We start from the raw sequence: 20457 nt of genomic DNA, 5'->3' as shown, positions 1-20457 counted from the left end.
ATGAATATTGCCTTATAGTGCCCTACCTAAACAAAACTTATTTTCTTTTTAGGTTATCATACTTATACATACTATAGATAAAGAAAAAGTCTTCTAGATTATCTTGTCTTTTCCTAACCTTATCAGCCAAATACAGGATTATTCCCTCCAGAATATTCTCCGCTGCTTTATCTAGTCTTGTGTTAAATCACTAATGAAAAGAAGCTTGCACTACCAAAATTATTTCCAAAACCCACAAAACTCCAATAGTTCATAAAATGCTCTTTAACAATTTTCAGCATGAATAAGGTTTTTGTTTTTTTTTAACATTGATACTTTGGAGCATAATGTCTGTCTGAACAAACCCTTTAAAGACAGGCTATGCAAAATGTGGTCTGAATGGATGTGCTCGGGCATGGTGAAGTTGACAAAAGGCGGGAATCTTATGAAGCCCAAAATCCATCTGGTCGCCCAGTGGATCAAGAACACGTGGGTGTCCATTCCCTTGGAAATGATAGAAAAATCATTTCAGAAATGCTGTATCAGCAATGCACTCAACGGGTCAGAAGATGATTGATTACACACCAGTCTGATGATGGGAAGGAATCTGAGTCTGAAGACGACACTGCTGACATCTACGATGACAATACAGGTGCAGCTGTGACTGAAGCAGAGTTTAATAAACTGTTAGTGAATCAGAGACTGATTCAGTCAGAAGGATTTTAAGACTTTTTAAAGTCTCATATTGTTCTAAGTTACTTGTTTTAAATATCCATTTACTGATTTTAAATATTGACTAATTTTGAAGGTGAATACATATTCAGTTGTTATAACTACAATAGGTTTTTTGTTAGATTACATTAAAATAATTCTAGCAAAACTTTTGAATGTTTCTTGTGATGCCAACTTTTAAAATATAGCAGGGGTCGGAAAACTTTGACTCCCGGTCCGTCTGGGTAAGCTACTGGCGGGTCGAGACGTTTTGTTTACTTGGCGTGTCTGTAAGCACACAGCTCCTCAGCTTCCAGTGGCCACGGTTTGCCATTCTCAGCCACTGGGAGCTACGGGAAGTTTTGCTGTTCCCAGCCACTGGGAGCTGCCGGAAGTGGTGTCACTTCCCACAGGTCCTATTGGCTGGGAACAGCAAACCGCAGCCACTGGGAGCTGAGGGGCTCTGTGACTGTGAACGCTCCAGGTAAACAAAATGTCCAGGCCTGCTAGCGGCTTCCCCGAACAGGCCAGGAGCCAAAGTTTGGCAACCCCTGAAATATAGGGTTGGTTTATGAAAGGGTCATTCACTTTTTGCTATTTTTATCTATCCATTTTGGGGGGGTTGCTTATAAATGAATGGGCTAATGAACAAGTATATACAGTAATTTAATTTCAAGAAAGGAAAAAAACCCTTAACTTTGAAATATTAAACTTGGTGCGTGAAGCTTTTTTTTAGCTACTTGTGCTCAGCTGTAGATGATGTAAAGAAACTGGAAAAGATCCAGAGATGAGTGACGAAGATCAAGGGCCTAGAATACAAGCCCTATGACCAAAGGCAGAAGGAACTGGGTATGTTTAGTTTGAAAAAGAGCAGATGAAGTGGGGATAAGATACCAGTCTTTAAATACTGAAAAGGCTGCCATAAAAAAGGTGGAGAAAAGTTGCTCACTCCTCTTACAGAGTGCAGGCTAAGAGGCAATGGGTTTAAAGTGCAGCATCGCAGATTTAGATTACATCTCAGTTAAATTTTTCTTAAGTACAGTTGGACAATGGAACAAACTGCCCCGGGAAGTTAGGGACTCTCCTTCCTTGGAGGTTTTCAGGAGACTGGGATCCGCTGTCTGTCTTGGATGGTTTAGACAGGATAAATCCTACACCTTGGCAGTGGCTGGGATTAGACCATATGACCCTTACAGTCCTGTGTAACCCTATTGTTCTACGATGCTGATTTTCACAAGCTGCTGTTGCTTATCAGCCAGGTGGCTGCCTCCAGAGCAGAGTGTAGCATTATGTGGCTTTTAACTGCTGGCTGTAGTGCAGGCGGGGCGGGCTGGCGCTGGGATTACATTCCCTGACCTAGCCAGGCCGGCCGGCAGCGCTTATTTTCTGGGAAACGTTTTACAAGGGAACGCTGCATAATCAAATGACCATTTGCCCAAGGCTAACGGGGCTGGCCGGGCGAGGCCTGGGGGATCCGGCGCTGCCATCAGCGGGACGGAGGCCCTGTCTGCCTTGGCAGCTCCTCACAGCTTTCCCCGGGCCGCGGCAACAGTCACCGCCCCTCCCCCGCTGCGGTGAGAGCAGCCACAGCGCGGACAGGGCCCCCGCGAGGGGCGGCTCCTGGAGGTCTGTCCGCCAGCCGCTATCCCAGAGTGCTTTGTGCCTTTAGCGGCGGGCCGCCCGCTGCGTCGCTAGAGTGATCTGCGGGCCCTGCCTGTGGCCGCCGGCGGCAGCGCCTCCCCGTGGGCAGAGCCGGGCTCCGCAGGGAGCAGGAGCGTGCGCGCTGGGGCCGCCGGCTTGGGAAAGAGGCGGCAGCAGGAGCGGCTGGGACGAGAAAGGTCTGCGCGGGGCCCCGGCGTGAGCCGGGCTGGGGTCAGTTCGGGCGGGGAGTTAGGATGGGGAGAGGAGGGCTGGGCTGGGGCCCTGGTGTCAGTCCAGGCTGGGCTGGGCCGAGGCTCCGGTGTCAGTCCGGGCTGGGGCAGCGGAGGGAGCTGGCGCGTCTCTCCCCAGACGCTCTTGGCTGCGTGTCCTGAGGGACTCAGCACTGCGGAGTCCTGTGCTGCCTTAGGCTCCAGTGTCACCCGCCCTCGCTGGGATTAGGGCGGGTTCACACACGCCCCTTCCCTTGGCACCAGAAGCTGGGCTCCCTTCACTGCGTGCTCAGGCTTTGCTCGGAGCAGCCGAGAACCGAGCCCGCCTAGCCAGGGGTTTGGGGCAGAACAAGTGCCGAGCTGCTGCTTTGTCATCACCAGAGACTAACGGCCCCCGGGACAACTGGGCTTTAGCTCTGCTCTGTGGAGCCAGGTAGTAGTAGGTTTACTGACCGCTCTTCAGAACTGCCTCTGTCAGTAGGGTGACCAGATAGCAAGTGTGAACAATCGGGACAGGTGGTGGGGGGTAATAGGCCTCTATATAAGAAGAAGCCCCAAATATCGGGACTGTCCCTATAAAATCGGGACATCAGGTCACCCTCTCTGTCAGGCTGATAAATTCTTCCCCGTACGCCCAGCCCAGCCATCCCCTGTTTGCAATGGCTCTGCTACCTGACTTTAGGTGCCTAGAAAATCATAGGTTTCAGAGTAGCAACCGTGTTAGTCTGTATCCGCAAAAAGAACGGGAGTACTTGTGGCACCATAGAGACTAACAAATTTATTAGAGCATAAGCTTTCGTGGACTACAGCCCACTTCTTCGGATGCATACGAAAGCTTATGCTCTAATAAATTTGTTAGTCTCTAAGGTGCCACAAGTACTCCTGTTCTTTTTTTAGAAAATCATAGGAACAGCACTGTGATCCATAAAGCTGAGTTAGGCACCTAGGCTCCCCATACAATGGGGGGAGAGAGGCGTCTAACAATTTGATCCACAAAAGACTGAATTTTTGTTGGAGTTGAGGCGATCTCTGGTAATGTTATTAGCATGCATCACATGTAGGATCTTCTGTCGTCTTTAATATTTTTTTCTGTAGTGCTTTTACTTTAGGAATAAATGTACTTGGTTAGAGAGGGCTGGTGGTAACTTACAACTGTGGCAATTATGCTATTTGTAGCCTCTGAGGAGAAAATCAGAGCAGGCCTGCTTTGTCAGTCTGACTTTGCTGGGAAATTCACAGTATAGGCAGTAAATTGTGAAGCCTGGAAATAACCTGGTTAGGAGGCAAAGAGATGTGTGTGTCTCTGCCCAAGAGAAGTGACTATTGGGGAGCAAGAAGCTCAAGAGCAGACACTCTTGCTGGACCATAGAGGGAGAAAACAGTTGCCCAACAAATTGTGTTCATCTATATGTCTGACAATTTTATTCTTTACTATAGTTTCAACCACTTTGCCCGGTACTGAAGTCAGGGTTACTGGCCTGTAATTGGAGTCATATTAGTAATCCTCCAGTCATTTGGTACAGAAGCTGATTTAAATGATAGGTTACAGACTACAGTTAGTAGTTCTGCAATTTCACATTTGAGTTCCTTCAGAACTCTAGGGTGAATACCATCTGGTCCTGGTGACTTATTACTATTTAGTTTATCAATTTGTTCCAAAACCACCTCTGATGACACCTCAATCTGGGACAATTCCTCAGATTTGTCACCTAAAAAGAATGGCTCAGGTTTGGGAATTTCTCTCTCATTCTCAGCCATGAAGACCGATGCAAAGAATTCATTTAGTTTCTCCTCATTGGCCTTATCGTCCTTGAGTGCTCCTTTAGCACCTCGATCGTCCAGGGGCCTGATTGTTTAGCAGGCTTCCTGCTTCTGATGTACTTAAAATACTTTTTTTTTTTTTTTTTTTTTTTGCTATTACTTTTGTTGAGTTTTTGGTTAGCTGTTTTTCAAATTCTTTTTTGGCCTTCCTAATTATATTTTTACACTTCATTTGTCAGAGTTTATGCTCCTTTCTATTTTCCTCACTAGGATGCTTTTTTGCCTCTCACTGCTTCTTTAACTTTGTTGTTCAGCCACCATGGCACTTTTTTGGTTCTCTTATTATGTTTTTTAATTTGGGGTATACATTTAAGTTGAGCTTCTATTATGGAGTCTTTAAAAAGTTTCCATGCAGCTTGTAGAGATTTCACTTTTTGCGCTGTACCTTTTAGTTTCTGTTTAACTAACTTCCTCATTTTTGTGTAGTCCCCCTTTTTGAAATTAAATGCTACAGTGTTGGTCTTAATTACTACACTATTACCAAGCGGTCCAGCTATATTCACCGCACCATAGTAAGTCTAACTCAGGAACCAATCCATGTAACAAACCTCGATGCCAACTCTGCCCACATATCTACACCAGCGACACCATCACAGGACCTAACCAGATCAGCCACACCATCACCGGTTCATTCACCTGCACGTCCACCTATGTAATATACGCCATCATATGCCAACAATGCCTATGGCTAGCCAACTACAAAAGCAGTTTCTCCTCCCTTGGTGTTCACACCTCAACTGTTAGAAGAGGGCCTCATCCCTCCTGACTGAACTAACCTTGTTATCTCTAGCCTGACTCACTCTTGCTTGCATATTTATACCTGCCTCTGGGAAGTTCCACTACATGCATCCGACCATCTACTCCATGCTCCAATACATCTGTTAGTCTATAAGGTGCCACAGGACTCTTTGCTGCTTTTACAGATCCAGACTAAGATAGCTACCCCTCTGATACTTGACATTATTATAGAGTTTTTTATTTTAATAGCCTCTCTAATCTCCCTGTGCATTTCCCAGTCACTATCACCATCCTGGTTGGGTGGTCGGTAATATATCCCTACTGCTATATTCTTATTATTAAAGCCTGGAATTACTATCCATAGAGATTCTATGGTACAGTTTGGTTCATTTAAGATTTGTACTTCATTTGATTGTATGCTTTCTTTCATATATATAGTGCGACTCCCCCACCAGCATGACCTGGTCCGTCCTTCTGATATATTTTGTACCCTGGTATTACTGGGTCCCATTGATTATCCTCATTCCACCAAGTTTCTGTGATGCCTATTATATCATCCTCATTTAATATGAGGCACTCTAGTTCACCCATCTTATTATTTAGATTTCTAGCATTGGTATATAAGCACTTTAAGAACTTGTCACCTTTCAGCTGTCCGCCATTACATGACGTACTTATAGACTGGGATCGAGGCAGCTCTGCTACACTGGCAGAGTTTTGCCACTATAGCTCGCAAACCCTGCTAGTGCAGAAACAGTTAATACCAGCAGAAGAGTGCGGGTATATCTTATACCAGTTTCCTGAATGAAATAAGCTAAACTGGCAAAAACACTTCTTTGCTGGTATAACTGCATCTAGACCAAATTTTTAATTGTAGATCTGGTTTAAATCTTCTTTTCACACAATAACTAGATTGAGCTAATTAAGTAATGTATTTTGCAAGCCCTCTAATCGTTATTGTAGCTCTTCTCTGAAACCTCTCCAGTTTTTCAGTATCCTTTTTTAAAGTGTGGACACCAGAACTGGAGGCAGTATTCCAGTAGTGATCTCTTCAGTACCATATTCAGAGGTAATATCACCTCCCTACCCCAACTTGATATTCCCACTATGTGAAATGGAGTTTTCTTGTACTCTAATGCTGTGATGGATAGAGTGTATGTTGCTTTCATTGACATGTTACCAGAAGTGTCCTTTTTGGTACATTAGCATAATCTTAATTCTGATCTATATTTTGGGAGCCTATAGCTGCATGTTCTCAACCACTTTTGGGATAATACCTTTGTACACATAATACTTGTTTGTATATCTTCAGTAGATTCATAGATTCATAGATTCATAGATTATAGGACTGGAAGGGACCTCGAGAGGTCATCGAGTCCAGTCCCCTGCCCGCATGGCAGGACCAAATATTGCCTAGACCATCCCTAATAGACATTTATCTAACCTACTCTTAAATATCTCCAGAGACGGAGATTCCACAACCTCCCTAGGCAATTTGTTCCAGTGTTTAACCACCCTGACAGTTAGGAACTTATTCCTAATGTCCAATCTAGACCTCCCTTGCTGCAGTTTAAACCCATTGTTTCTGGTTCTATCCTTAGAGGCTAAGGTGAACAAGTTCTCTCCCTCCTCCTTATGACACCCTTTTAGATACCTGAAAACTGCTATCATGTCCCCTCTCAGTCTTCTCTTTTCCAAACTAAACAAACCCAATTCTTTCAGCCTTCCTTCATAGGTCATGTTCTCAAGACCTTTAATCATTCTTGTTGCTCTTCTTTGGACCCTTTCCAATTTCTCCACATCTTTTTTAAAATGCGGCGCCCAGAACTGGACACAATACTCCAGCTGAGGCCTAACCAGAGCAGAGTAGAGCGGAAGAATGACTTCTTGTGTCTTGCTCACAACACACCTGTTAATGCATCCCAGAATCATGTTTGCTTTTTTTGCAACAGCATCACACTGTTGACTCATATTTAGCTTGTGGTCCACTATAACCCCTAGATCCCTTTCTGCCGTACTCCTTCCTAGACAGTCTTTTCCCATTCTGTATGTGTGAAATTGATTTTTCCTTCCTAAGTGGAGCACTTTGCATTTGTCTTTGTTAAACTTCATCCTGTTTAACTCAGACCATTTCTCCAATTTGTCCAGATCATTTTGAATTATGACCCTGTCCTCCAAAGTAGTTGCAATCCCTCCCAGTTTGGTATCATCCGCAAACTTAATAAGCGTACTTTCTATGCCAATATCTAAGTCGTTGATGAAGATATTGAACAGAGCCGGTCCCAAAACAGACCCCTGCGGTACCCCACTCGTTACGCCTTTCCAGCAGGATTGGGAACCATTAATAACAACTCTCTGAGTACGGTTATCCAGCCAGTTATGCACCCACCTTATAGTAGCCCCATCTAATTTGTATTTGCCTAGTTTATCGATAAGAATATCATGCGAGACCGTATCAAATGCCTTACTAAAGTCTAGGTATACCACATCCACCGCTTCACCCTTATCCACAAGGCTCGTTATCCTATCAAAGAAAGCTATCAGTAATAGGATTTCGACTAGGTTTTTATTCCCTTTGCTGTGTTTGCAATAACCGCTTGGAAGGGAGGCCCAGATTTCATTTGTTATTTATTATCTAATAATTAGAGCAGTGATATGTCCTGTGGGGGTTCTGTAGCAAAGAAAGTCTACAACGTCATCTGGAGACAGCAGTCATTTTTGTCTTGTTCGATGGTGGTCCTGCAAGAGCAGGTAGTTTTAATAGAGCAGCTAGGTCACTCATGTTGAATAGGGTAAGTCCAAGGCTGCATCCCTGCCTTACTCATCATTCATGCGTGAAGACTTCTTTTTGCATGTTTTTTATCTCTCAGTTGGATTGTTAGGTTTATTTTAATTATATCAAATGCTTTCACACTAATTCCATTTAGTAGTAATTAAAATCCAGTAGTAGTTTAAATCTGAGGTTCTGTATTGACTCAATACTTTTTAAATAAAGTTTAGTTTCTTTCCTTGTCTTATGTTTTTATATATATGTTAAGTATGCGTAGTGTAAAGATGTGAGGCTTCTACAGAATTGTTTACTAATATTGATGCTGCCAATACAGCTGCCTATGTTGTTGCTTGGATGAGAGCATCTTTAGTTCTTTGTATTAGGATAATTAGTTTGTGACTACATCTCTGTTGATTGTCAGTGGAGGGTTAGGTTAAGCTGCATTTTCATAGTGGTATGGTTCAGAATATCAGTTAATATGTTATGGACAGCAAGTTTTCAGTTTCTGGAGGTTTTCTTTGCTTTTTTTGATATGGGGGTGGAGTGGGTAGTCTTTAATGGAATTTCCTAGTAGATGTGAAATTTAAGGTGGTGTTTTTCCCTGGTCTATGATTTTGGTATTTAGTTCCTTAAAAGTAAAGGGTTAGATGTGTTCTTTCAGACTTTACCATTCTGAATTGCTAGGTGTTTTTGTGGTTAGGTTTGATTCTTATGTATCAGAATTAGTGTCTTTTGCAGGAAAAAAATAAAATTAAGTCTGATTTTGTTTGTTTGTTTGTTTGTTTTTTTGTTGGAGCCTTGATTTATAGTTCCTTAGTATGATGGTGAAGGTGTGTAACCTGAAGAGCCCCTAAATGCCCACAGGCAGGTGGCCCACTATATTGTAATGCATATCAGACTTGACACACTCACTACACCCAACATATGTATCGTACTATGTACTTAAAAGGTATCATGTGAGGTATCCTATGTAAACAGGTAACATGCTGGTTCCAAAAATGATTGTGTGATGTATGTACATGTTGAGTACAAAGAGTTATGCATGTGGAAGGCAGTGCATAAACCCATCCTGCCCTAGACAAAGGAATATGGATTCTGTCTGGCTTGATTACAGGCAGAGGACAATGAAAGTACATTTACATATGTAAGCAGGGTCTGAATGAACTCTCCCCTGACAGCTACTTCGGGAGGGGGAGAGACTTCAGGAGCAAACTGTATTTACATGAACACACCTACTCTGCATAGGTATCTAGCAGACAGGAGTTGTGTAGCTCCAAGTGATCAGCTTTGGCTGGTATTGGGTTACAAATCACTTTAGTATGGCATGCAGGGGTAGTGAAATGTTATTAATGTTATCTTCATTGTATGCCTAAAAGGGAGCAGAACTGTGCTGAGCTTGTCCCGATTGAGGGGTCACCCTCAGCTGAAAGGAATTTGTAAGCCAGGGGCTTGAATGCCAGACCCCTGTGAAAGTAAGAGGGATGGGGATAGGTGTCCCAGCTAGGAGGTGTGAATTCTTCCTAAGGGTCCCCGGTCTGTTCCTCCCCACTGTTCAAAGATAGAGCTAAGTAGGCTTCATTAGAAGCCTTTATTATGTCAAAGTGCTTAAATCACCTCTGGTGGGGCAGTGTTTCTGCCCAGCCCGCAAAGAGCTGAAAATCACTAAGGCCTGGTCTACACTACGGGTTTAGGTCGACTTTAGCAGCGTTAAACCGAATTAAGCCTGGACACGTCCACACAACGAAGCCCTTTCTTTCGACTTAAAGGGCCCTTTAAACCGGTTTCTTTACACCACCTCTGACGAGGGGATTAGCGATAAAACCGGCCTTTGCGGGTCGGAATTGGGGTAGTGTGGACGGAATTCGATGTTATTGGCCTCCGGGAGCTATCCCACAGTGCTTCATTGTGACCGCTCTGGACAGCGCTCTCAACTCAGATGCACTGACCAGGTAGACAGGAAAAGACCCGCGAAGGTTTGAATTTCATTTCCTGTTTGCCCAGCGTGGAGAGCACAGGTGACCACGCAGAGCTCATCAGCACAGGTAACCGTGATGGAGTCCTCCCAGGATCGCAAAAGAGCTCCAGCATGGACCGAACGGGAGGTACGAGATCTGCTCGCCATATGGGGAGATGAAGCAGTGATAGCTGAACTCCGTAGCAGTAAAAGAAATGGAAAAGTATTAGAAAAGATCTCCAAGGCCATGAAGGACCGAGGCCATAACAGGGACACACAGCAGTGCCGCGTGAAAATTAAGGAGCTACGGCAAGCTTACCACAAAGCCAGAGAAGCAAACGGAAGGTCCAGGGCAGAGCCGCAAACTTGCCGCTACTACGCGGAGCTGCATGCGATCCTAGGGGGTGCAGCCACCACTACCCCAACCGTGTGCTATGACTCTCTCACTGGAGAAACACACAGGGAAGACGGTTCGGGGAACGAGGAAGATGACGATGGAGGTACTGTAGGTAGCTCACAGCAGCAAGGAAGCGGAGAAACCGGTTTCCCCAACAGCCAGGATATGTTTGTGACCCTGGACCTGGAACCAGTAACCCCCGAACTCACCCAAGACCCTCAGGGCACACAGGAGACCTCTGGTGAGTGTAACTTTGTAAATATTTGTAAACGTTACAAAAAAAAAGCAAGCAAGTCTGTTAACGTGTATGGGGATGGAGCGGAAATCCTCCAGGGACATCTCCAGAAAGCTCTCCTGGTTGAAATGGGGTGATTTTATTAAGGGGGACATTCAGAGGCGCCCGTTCCTGCTCTTCTGACCAGAAATGTTCCCCGCTGTTAACCACGCGGTGGGGGGAGGGGTGAAGTGATCATCCCAGAGAATCGTGTGTGTGTGTGTGGGGGGGGGTTTACTTGTGTTTGTGCCGCATGTTAACCGGGAAACCGCAGCCCCCTCCTTTTACATTGAAACCCCATTTTAAATGGACAACCCAATTCATCCTTGATATGGGAAATGCGCTGCTGTTTGCAACCTTTCCCGCATGTTAAGAAGGTTAAAAAAGCCAAAACACTGTGGCCTACGATGGCTGCCTGCAAGCCGAAATATGCGACCTTGTAATGAAAGAGTGTACCCATTGTTCCCTAAAATGTGTCTTTTTTAACCACCTCTCCCTTCTCCTCCGCCAGCTGCAAATGTTTCTCCTTCGCAGAGGCTCGTGAACATTAGAAAGAGAAAACGTAAGACGAGGGACGAGATGTTCACGGAGCTGCAGATGTCCGCCCAGGCTGATAGAGCACAGCAGAATGCGTGGAGGCAGTCAATGTCGGAGATGAGAAAAGCCCAATATGAACGAGAGGAGAGGTGGCGGGCTGAATCGCGGGAAGAACAGAGCAAGTGGCGGGCTGAAGACGATAGGTGGCGTCAGCTTGCAGACAGACGGCAAGAGGCAATGCTCCGTCTGCTGGAGCATCAAACTGATATGCTCGAGCGTATGGTTGAGTTGCAAGAAAGGCAGCAGGAGCAGAGACCGCCGCTACAGCCCCTGTGTAACCAACAGCCCTCCTCCCCAAGTTCCATAGCCTCCTCACCAAGACGCCCAAGAACACGGTGGGGGGACCTCCGTCCACCCAGTCACTCCACCCCAGATGATCGCCCAAGCATCAGAAGGCTGGCCTTCAATAAGAGTTAAAGTTTTAAAATGCAGTGTGTCCTTTTCCATCCCTCCTCCCCCACCCATCCCAGGCTACCTTGACAATTATCCCCCTACCTCTGTAAGGAACTAATAAAGAATGCATGAATGTGAAAAAACAATGACTTTATTGCCTCTGCAAGCGGGAGGGGAGGGTGGGGTGGGGTGGTTGGTTTACAGGGAAGTAGAGTGAACCGGGTCGGGGGGGGGGGGGTTGGAGGGTTCATCAAGGAGAAACAAACAGAAGTTTCACACAGTAGCCTGGCCAGTCACAAAACTCGTTTTCAAAGCTTCTCTGATGCGCACCGCGCCCTGCTGTGCTCCTCTAACCGCCCTGGTGTCTGGCTGCGCGTAATCAGCGGCCAGGCGAGTTGCCTCAACCTCCCACCCCGCCATAAATGTCTCCCCCTTACTCTCACAGATATTGTGGAGCGCACAGCAAGCAGCAATAACAATGGGGATATTCTTTTCGCTGAGGTCTGAGCGAGTCAGTAAGCTGCGCCAGCGCGCTTTTAAACGTCCAAATGCACATTCCACCACCATTCGGCACTTGCTCAGCCTGTAGTTGAACAGGTCCTGACTCCTGTCCAGGCTGCCTGTGTACGGCTTCATGAGCCATGGCATTAAGGGGTAGGCTGGGTCCCCAAGGATCACGATAGGCATTTCAACATCCCCAATGGTCACTTTCTGGTCCGGGAAGAAAGTCCCTTCCTCCAGCTTTCGAAACAGACCAGAGTTCCTGAAGACGCGAGCATCATGTACCTTTCCCGGCCATCCCACGTTGATGTTGGTGAAATGTCCCTTGTGATCCACCAGGGCTTGCAGCAGCATTGAAAAGTACCCCTTGCGGTTTACGTAGTCGGTGGCTTGGTGCTCCGGTGACAAGATAGGGATATGGGTTCCGTCTATGGCCCCGCCACAGTTTGGGAATCCCATTTCAGCAAAACCATCCGCTATTGACTGCACGTTTCCCAGAGTCACTACCCTTGCTATCACCAGGTCTTTCATTGCCCTGGCAAATTGGATCACAGCAGCCCCCACCGTAGATTTGCCCACTCCAAATTGATTCCCGACTGACCGGTAGCTGTCTGGCGTTGCAAGCTTCCACAGGGCTATCGCCACTCGCTTCTCAACTGTGAGGGCTGCTCTCATCTTGGTATCCTGGCGTTTCAGGGCAGGGGAAAGCAAGTCACAAAGTTCCATGAAAGTGGCCTTACGCATGCGAAAGTTTCGCAGCCACTGGGAATCGTCCCATACCTGCAGCATGATGCGATCCCACCAGTCTGTGCTTGTTTCCCGGGCCCAGAATCGGCGTTCCACGGCATGAACCTGCCCCAGTGACACCATGATTTCCACATTGCTGGGGCCTGTGCCTTGTGAGAGGTCTATGTCCATGTCAATTTCCTCATCACTCTCGTCACCGCGCTGCAATCGCCTCCTCGGCTGGTCCGGGTTTCGCCTTGGCATGTTCTGGCTCTGCATATACTCCAGGACAATGCGCGTGGTGTTCATAGTGCTCATAATTGCCGCGGTGATCTGAGCGGGCTCCATGATCCCAGTGCTAGCTATGGCGCCTGGTCAGAAAAAAGGCGCGAAAGTAGTATCTGATGGACCAGGAGAAGGAGGGCGGGAGGGAGGGAGGGAGGGAGGGCCGAGTGACGACATGGCATACAGGTACAGGAACAGGGAGAAACACAAACAACTGTCACACAGAATGGTCCCCCCAAAGATTAAACTGGAAACCCTGGGCTTAGCAGGCCGTTGATTTCACGGAGGAAGGGGAAGCAAATGAACACAGAACAAATCTATTTTTTACATCTTAAGGTGGCAGCCGACGGTGCAGCATGACTGACAGCCATACCAGTATGACGACGATGGGTACCAATCATAATATACCATCATCTGCCAAAAGGCAAGGGGCTGCTGCTGTGTAGCAATGCAGCCCCACGTCCGCCAGCACCCAGCATCGCCCTCGGCCTCTTCTGGGTGCTTAGCAGACAATACTGGGCAATTGGCAGAAAATAGTATATTACGACTGGTAACCATCATCATCAAAACAGTAGCATGTCTGCCCAGGTGGCCATGATTGACAGCCATACCAGTATGACGATGACGGGTACCAGTCATAATATACCATCGCCTGCAAGGGGCTGGTGCAATGCAGCCCTACGGCTGCCAGCCCCACGACTATCACTCATGCTACACCGTCTACCGCCAAAAGGCAGTTAGCAGCTGCTGCTGTGTAGCAATGCAGTCCCACGTCTGCTGGCACCCAGAGGACATATGGTGACGGTGAGCTCAGCTGAGCTGAGCGGGCTCCATGCTTGCCGTGGTATGTTGTCTGCACAGGTAACCCAGGTAAAAAGGCGCGAATGTATTGTCTGCCATTGCTGTGACGAGGGGGGAGGAGCCTGACGACATGTACCCAGAACCGCCCGCGACACTGTTTTGCATCATCCGGGCATTGGGATCTCAACCCAGAATTCAAAGAAAAGGCGCGAACCGCTTCTCGGCTCTCTGAGCTGTGGCGCAAACGTAGTATCTGACGGACTAGGGGAAGGAGGAAGGGGGGCCGAGTGACGACATGGCGTACAGGCACAGGGAATTAAAATAAAGAACGGTGGCTGTGCATCAGGGAGAGACACAAACAACTGTCACAGACTGGTCCCCCCCAAAGATTAAACTGAAAACCCTGGGTTTAGCAGGCCGTTGATTTGACGGAGGGAGGGGGAAGCAAATGAATACAGAGCAAATCTATTTTTTACATCTTAAGACGACGGTGCAGCGTGACTGATAGCCCTCGGCATCTTTCTGGGTGCTTGGCAGCAAATACGGGGCGGTGTATGACGATGGTCTTCAGGCCTATTGCACAATCGGCTGCTCAGGGAAGACTCTGCTAACGTACGATGACCCGACTTGTAATAGGATGGCTAACAGTCGTAATACACCATTTACTGCCAAAAGGCAAGCCCCACGGCTGCCAGCACCCAGATCGCCGATGAAGGCTACCAGTCTACTGCACCGTCTACCGCCAAAAGGCAGTTAGCAGCTGCTGCTGTGTAGCAATGCAGTCCCACGTCTGCCGGCACCCAGAGGACATATGGTGACGGTGAGCTCAGCTGAGCTGAGCAGGCTCCATGTTGTCTGCACAGGTAACCCAGGTAAAAAGGCGCGAATCTATTGTCTGCCGTTGCTGTGACGGGGGAGGGAGGGGCCTGACGACATGTACCCAGAACCGTCCGCGACACTGTTTTGCATCATCCGGGCATTGGGATCTCAACCCAGAATTCCAAGGGGCGGCAGAGACTGCGGGAACTGTGGGATAGCTACCCATAGTGCAATGCTCCGGAAGTCGACGCTAGCCTCGTACTGTGGACGCGGTCCGCCGACTAGAGCACCTAGAGCATTTTATTGTGTGGACACACACAATCGGCTGTATACAACCGATTTCAATAAAACCGGCTTCTATAAATTTGAACTAATTTCGTAGTGTAGACATACCCTAAGAGACTGATGAGCAGAGGTCACAGCAGAGAATCAGGAGTCAGAAGAAGGTGACTGACAGTTGGCCGGTGAACAAACTGCTGATGAGGCAGTGAGCTGAATGAGCCGCTGGCGAGGCGGCCAGTGGAGAGGAACCACGGCTGGTGGGACAGCCGGTGGAGAGGAACTGTGGCTGCAAGGCGGCCAGCCAGACCAAGTGTTCAGATGGTGGAGCAAGCAAGGTGCCTTCTTCCCCGGGTGAGAGGTGAATTCACACAGATGCACCTTTGAGCCCAGGATCTTTACTGATCAAGGACAACCACTGTGAGTGGGGTACGGTGAAGGAGCAGAGAAGGACACAGAAAAAGAACTTTTGGTTGTAGAACTCAAGAACATGAGACGGAAGGCACTGCCCCACTTACTCTGGGGTGGGTGTCCTGCTCACAGTTTTATGATTATGAATCCTGCTTGTGGCATTTTCCCTAATTAATGTCAGATAACTTCCTTCCTTTCATTAAAAGTTTCTTTTCTACACTCAGACTCTGTGCTTGTGAGTGGGGAAGTATTGTCTCTCAGAGGCGCCATGGGGTGGTGTGTAATTTTCCCAGGTAACTGGGTGGGGGCTTGAGCCACTTCTGTGTTGTATTGTTGAAGAGGAACCCCTAGATATTGAACCCGGCCCTGGTTGCTGCTGGCTCCACCTGTCAGAAGGGTTACACATATAAGGTAAACAAAGCAATCAAGTTAACAAGAAATGGAGGAAGGAGCTTACTGAGATCACTGGGGGCCAAGTCTGCACCCCTAGGAAGTCTTCCTGGCTCTTGAGACAGAGATAATGAACTCTAGAAAATATAAAAAGAAGCATAAAGAGGTTCTAGTTGTTTGTAACCAGACCTGTCTCTTTCGCTCTTGCTTAGTATCACTGAAATTCTGTTCTTCATTAATAAATTTATTCTACTTTTATTACAAAACGGTCTCATTGCTGTGTATTAAAGTGAAGTGTGAGTCTTCAGCTAACCAACAGACTAGTGTGTACACTGTCTCTTTGGAGTGAGTGAATTTAATAATTTCTTTGTGTGTCACAGTCAGAGGGACTGGACACTGCAGAGAGATGTCTCTCAGGAACTGGTGTTCACTGATTATCACCTTCAGAGGGGTAGCCATGTTAGTCTGGATCCGTAAAAAGCAACAGAGAGTCCTGTGGCACCTTTAAGACTAACAGATGTATTGGAGCATAAGCTTTAGTGCGTGAATGCCCACTTCGTCGGATGCCACAGGACTCTCTGTTGATTATCACCTATAAGGCAAGGTTTCAACTGGCAGAGTCTTGGAGTTTGCTCATGAGGTAGACAGTCAGCTACCCCACGGTCTAATCTCCAGCAAAACTCTCACCTGCTGAGGTGGAGGGGTGACACACTGGCTTACAGTTCTGGATGTTATGAATAGAATATAATAAGGTGTCAAATGGGCACCTGTGTTTTAAATGGGAGGGTTTCCTCTGTAGCAAGTTATCTGTTTTCCTGAGTGCTGTTTTAACATTTTTTGTAGCTGATTGTTAAAGATAATTTTGTTGATCTCCAGAGTCTCTTTCATAGGTCATCTGTGGTCTAGTTGATGTCATTTCTCATTTGGTCATAAGTTCCTAAACAAATATTATCAGGTAAAGATTTGGTGAATGGGGATGTTGGGTTTCTTCCATATTTTGATTTTCTGTCCTGTGCTCATATATATTTTGTAAGACATTTGTAAAGCTTCTGTGCTATGTGGGTGCTTACTATTACTTAGTTTGATTTGTGCAAAGACAGGACGAACCGTCGTTGCTGACTGGGGTTGGACTGTTTATGTATTTCCTTACCTCTGTAGACAAAAGTAGGAAGTGTGAATATTCCAAAATGATTAGAGTTCAGCAAGAAGGTGCAAATGCTATAATCTGTGGACTGTACGCCAAATTTGCTATTGAAGTAAGCTGATACAACTGCAATGAAGTAAATAGAGATATGTCAACTTACTCCAACTGTGCATGCATTCATATGTATGTATGTACAAAGAACTCTTAATGTCTCTTAATGAGCTTTTCCCAAACAGAAATCCTGTGCAGGGTATGTTGTGAGCTGAGACAACATCCAATCTGACATGGAAATCAAGTAGAAGTGATCTTCTTTTTAACTATATTTCTCCAGTTTTCCAGCTCTCCTTCTCGCCCCCCCCCCCCCCCGCGCGCTGCACCAACCACTTCTTTAATAAGTGCTGCTACTTGGTTGGCTAGGAAAAGGTGTTTGAGATGCTGGGGTCACTTGTTTCTTAAACTGGAAAAAAAACCTGGAATTTAATTCTTCAAAATGTGATATTTTAAATTATGAATAATCTTAAGAAAAGTACAAAGACTAATGCTGCAAAAAATGGTTCATGTTATATGATTACTCTGAAGGGGTACAGTCGGTTAACAGGCTCTAAATTTGACCTACTTTTTGTCATCTCTATGCAAAGTTCATGTATTCATTCTTTTTTCTTTTTCAAATGAATGCTTCAATGGACAGCTGACATTCATTATAAAAGAAAAAAGTTCAACATATGAAGCACTTTTGTACAACCCTTCAATACACCTGCATGTGCTTAGGATGGAAGAAATATTTAAGAAAATTTATTTCAGTTTAAAATTTTGTACGGTTTATAATAAAGAACTTTTTTACAATCATGAAAAATTTCATAAGTGTCTTTCAAAAAATCATTTTTAAGGGCACCACTTAACATGAGTGTGAAAATAAATTCTTATTCAATTAAAAAAAATTATTTACCAAAAAGTAATGTAAAAGAAAGGACTTTGTGCTTATCAAAGCTTTACTGCATTATAAGGAGATAGCAACCATCATGTAAAGAGAGCATATTTTCTATTTAAAATGCATTGAAACTAATCTGTTCCCACAGATTTTTGAAATAACGCAGGAGCATAACTATCAGATGTTTAGAACAGAGATTGTGTTCTGAGAGGCAGTTTTTCAGTTTTGCATACAACACTTACAGAGCTAGGGAATAGAACAAATTTCACCAGCTACACAAGGTAAGGGGCGTTCTTCATATTAGTATTTGTTTAATGTTATGTTCCATCCTTGTGATAACAGGATCTAATTATTGTATGTGGTTTTGAGATGTTGTTTTAATGAGTCATTAAGGAGATTTAGTTGTTCCCAAGGGTGCAGTACCCTTGCAGCAAAAAGCTTTGCAACAACTTCAAAGTGTAAATGATTTGATAAAGATTTTTTCTAAATGATAGAAAGCAATTGTCACTAATAATATGATTTCCCTTTTACGAATTTTTGATCCCATAGTTCAACGTGAAAAGTAGAATTACTTGGGTTAGCCCAGCATTCTCAAGAACTGCAAAGGTGACTTAATAGATTGAGGGAATGTGCTGGAAACAGCAGTAGAGGTTGCTGCTGAGTGCTAATTAGAGCAGCATATTTAGATTTCCTCTGAAAGGAGTCAAGTTCTCCTCAGTTCTCTTTGACTGAACTATATTGGCTTCATGATGCTATCTATCCTGAATATTGCGGGAAAATCCTCTCAGATTTTGTTTTATGAAATTGGAAATGTCAAAAGATAAGAATCACAGCATGATTAAGTGTTTATTCTCATTAAAACAGCACAAAAATTTTGATTCAGAGCCATACTGTTTGGGTCAATGAATTAAGTTAATTATATTTAATATTTCTGGAGAATCTTAGATTTTGTGCAATGAATTTTCTATTAGGATATGTTTTATTACAGCTGCAGATATAGTTGGGTTTGACAAGTATTTAGTGCTAGCTGACACACTTCTTCATTAAGACTTTTCTCTTTGATAATTTACAGAATGACTGAAGATTAAAAGGACAATGGGCTGCGTGTATCCTGATGGCATCTTGTGTACAGTGACAAGTTACTTGCTATGGCATCTGAGACTGAAAAGGCTCATGCTCTTCTCCAAACTTTCAGCACAGCTTCAGTTATTTCCAGTTTAGGATTGGGAATATTCTGCTTCATAGCAGACCGACTTCTGCAGTTCTCTTTCATTCAGCAACACGACTGGGTCCGAGCTCTCTCTGATAATGCAGTGCATGGTGTGGTGGGAATATGGTCCTGGGTGATAGTGATTGGGCTCAGGAAGAAGAGTGACTTTAGTGAAGTCATTTTAGCTGGTTTCCTCTCTTCTGTCATTGATGTGGACCATTTTTTTCTAGCTCGCTCCCTTTCACTACAGGTAAGCAAAGTAGATCAAAGTTCACTTTATTTTCTTAACTATTTTTGCATTTCCACCTACTTCTAAACTCTATATCAGCTCTTGGAGCCTAAACTTTGCAGTCCAATGTCTCAGTGCCTTGATGTATTTAATTGGTTACAAAATGTTTTTAAAACATATATAAAAAGCTATAGTTTGTGTAAAAATTCATTTACATCTCACTGCAATTTTAAGTATAAAAGCCCTACGTGGCATTTTTTTCTGTCTTTTAAAAAATGTGTAGTATTAGATGTAGATATTTAAGTTCTAGAGACTCTAGGCATATAGCTCCTAACATTTGTATATCACTCGCTTTGTTAGCCAAGTTACATTTCTGTGTGTAGCTTCATATACTTTGTTCCTTTTTTTTCTTTTAGAATAAGTGGTAAAAGCAGCCAGATGATAGAATGTCCAACTGTTATTTAGTTTAAATAAGATTAGGCATTGACAGATTGAAAATTAAGCTTAGCGAGGGCTCTGTTTTGCACCAGCAGAAGGAGGAGGTGGTGGTGGTAAATAATTACAGGCGTAATTTTAGGATCACAGCTATTCGTCGGCAACATTTAAAGTCACTTGTATGTTGCAATTATTTGTGCTTGCAAATATGGTGGAAAAATGGAGACCAGCCTTTGAAAAATCTCACTTCTAATCAACAATTTGATGTTCGTAGCCAACTACCATTAGGAGGTACTCAAGAAGGATTTGACACTAGGTTGATTTTCTTTGGATTAATAAGGAGGAAATATGACACCAATATTAAGGAATGTGTATGTATAATAGATAGTGATCTTTTTGCAGGGCTGTTTCTGTCAGAACAAAGTTTTTGTGCCAGCCTTGTTGGAGAGAACCAAATTTGAGTGTTCTATGTAACACATTAGTTAAATCTAATAGAAAGTAAAGTACAATATAAAAATGTTTCAACTTGGGAAAATGGAATTTTCTAAATTAAATTTGTAAGGAACTTTTTGTGTAAAAGTTACTATTATTTGTAACAGATTTTAAAATCACACTTGTGCTTGAAAATGTTGTACTTCCTATTGTTGCAAGATACACCTACAATTGCTATAAATCAGGCCTGCACAACATGCGGCCCGGGGGCCACATGCAGCCCGCGTGGGCTCATTGTGCAGCCCGTGGGGGTTGAGTAGATAGGCTCACTGTGCGGCCCGCGGGAAGAGGGGGGGTGAGTA

The 20457-nt window shown here is 44.8% G+C and overlaps 1 protein-coding gene across 1 annotated transcript in view; it reads left to right on the top strand.

Annotated features, from left to right (window-relative positions):
* Positions 1-2388: 2388 nt before the first annotated feature.
* The window catches only part of TMEM267 (transmembrane protein 267), a 28026-nt gene continuing 9957 nt past the window's right edge, over positions 2389-20457 (top strand). The window contains exons 1-2 of the mRNA XM_034774344.1: positions 2389-2528; positions 18862-19249. Coding sequence (XP_034630235.1) covers positions 18938-19249 — 312 coding nt within the window. The 5' untranslated portion in view covers positions 2389-2528; positions 18862-18937. The remainder of the gene's footprint in view (positions 2529-18861; positions 19250-20457) is intronic.

This window comes from Trachemys scripta, chromosome 6, assembly GCF_013100865.1.
Source record: "Trachemys scripta elegans isolate TJP31775 chromosome 6, CAS_Tse_1.0, whole genome shotgun sequence".
Lineage (NCBI taxonomy): Eukaryota > Metazoa > Chordata > Testudines > Emydidae > Trachemys > Trachemys scripta.
This window is presented reverse-complemented; position numbering and strand designations above follow the sequence as displayed.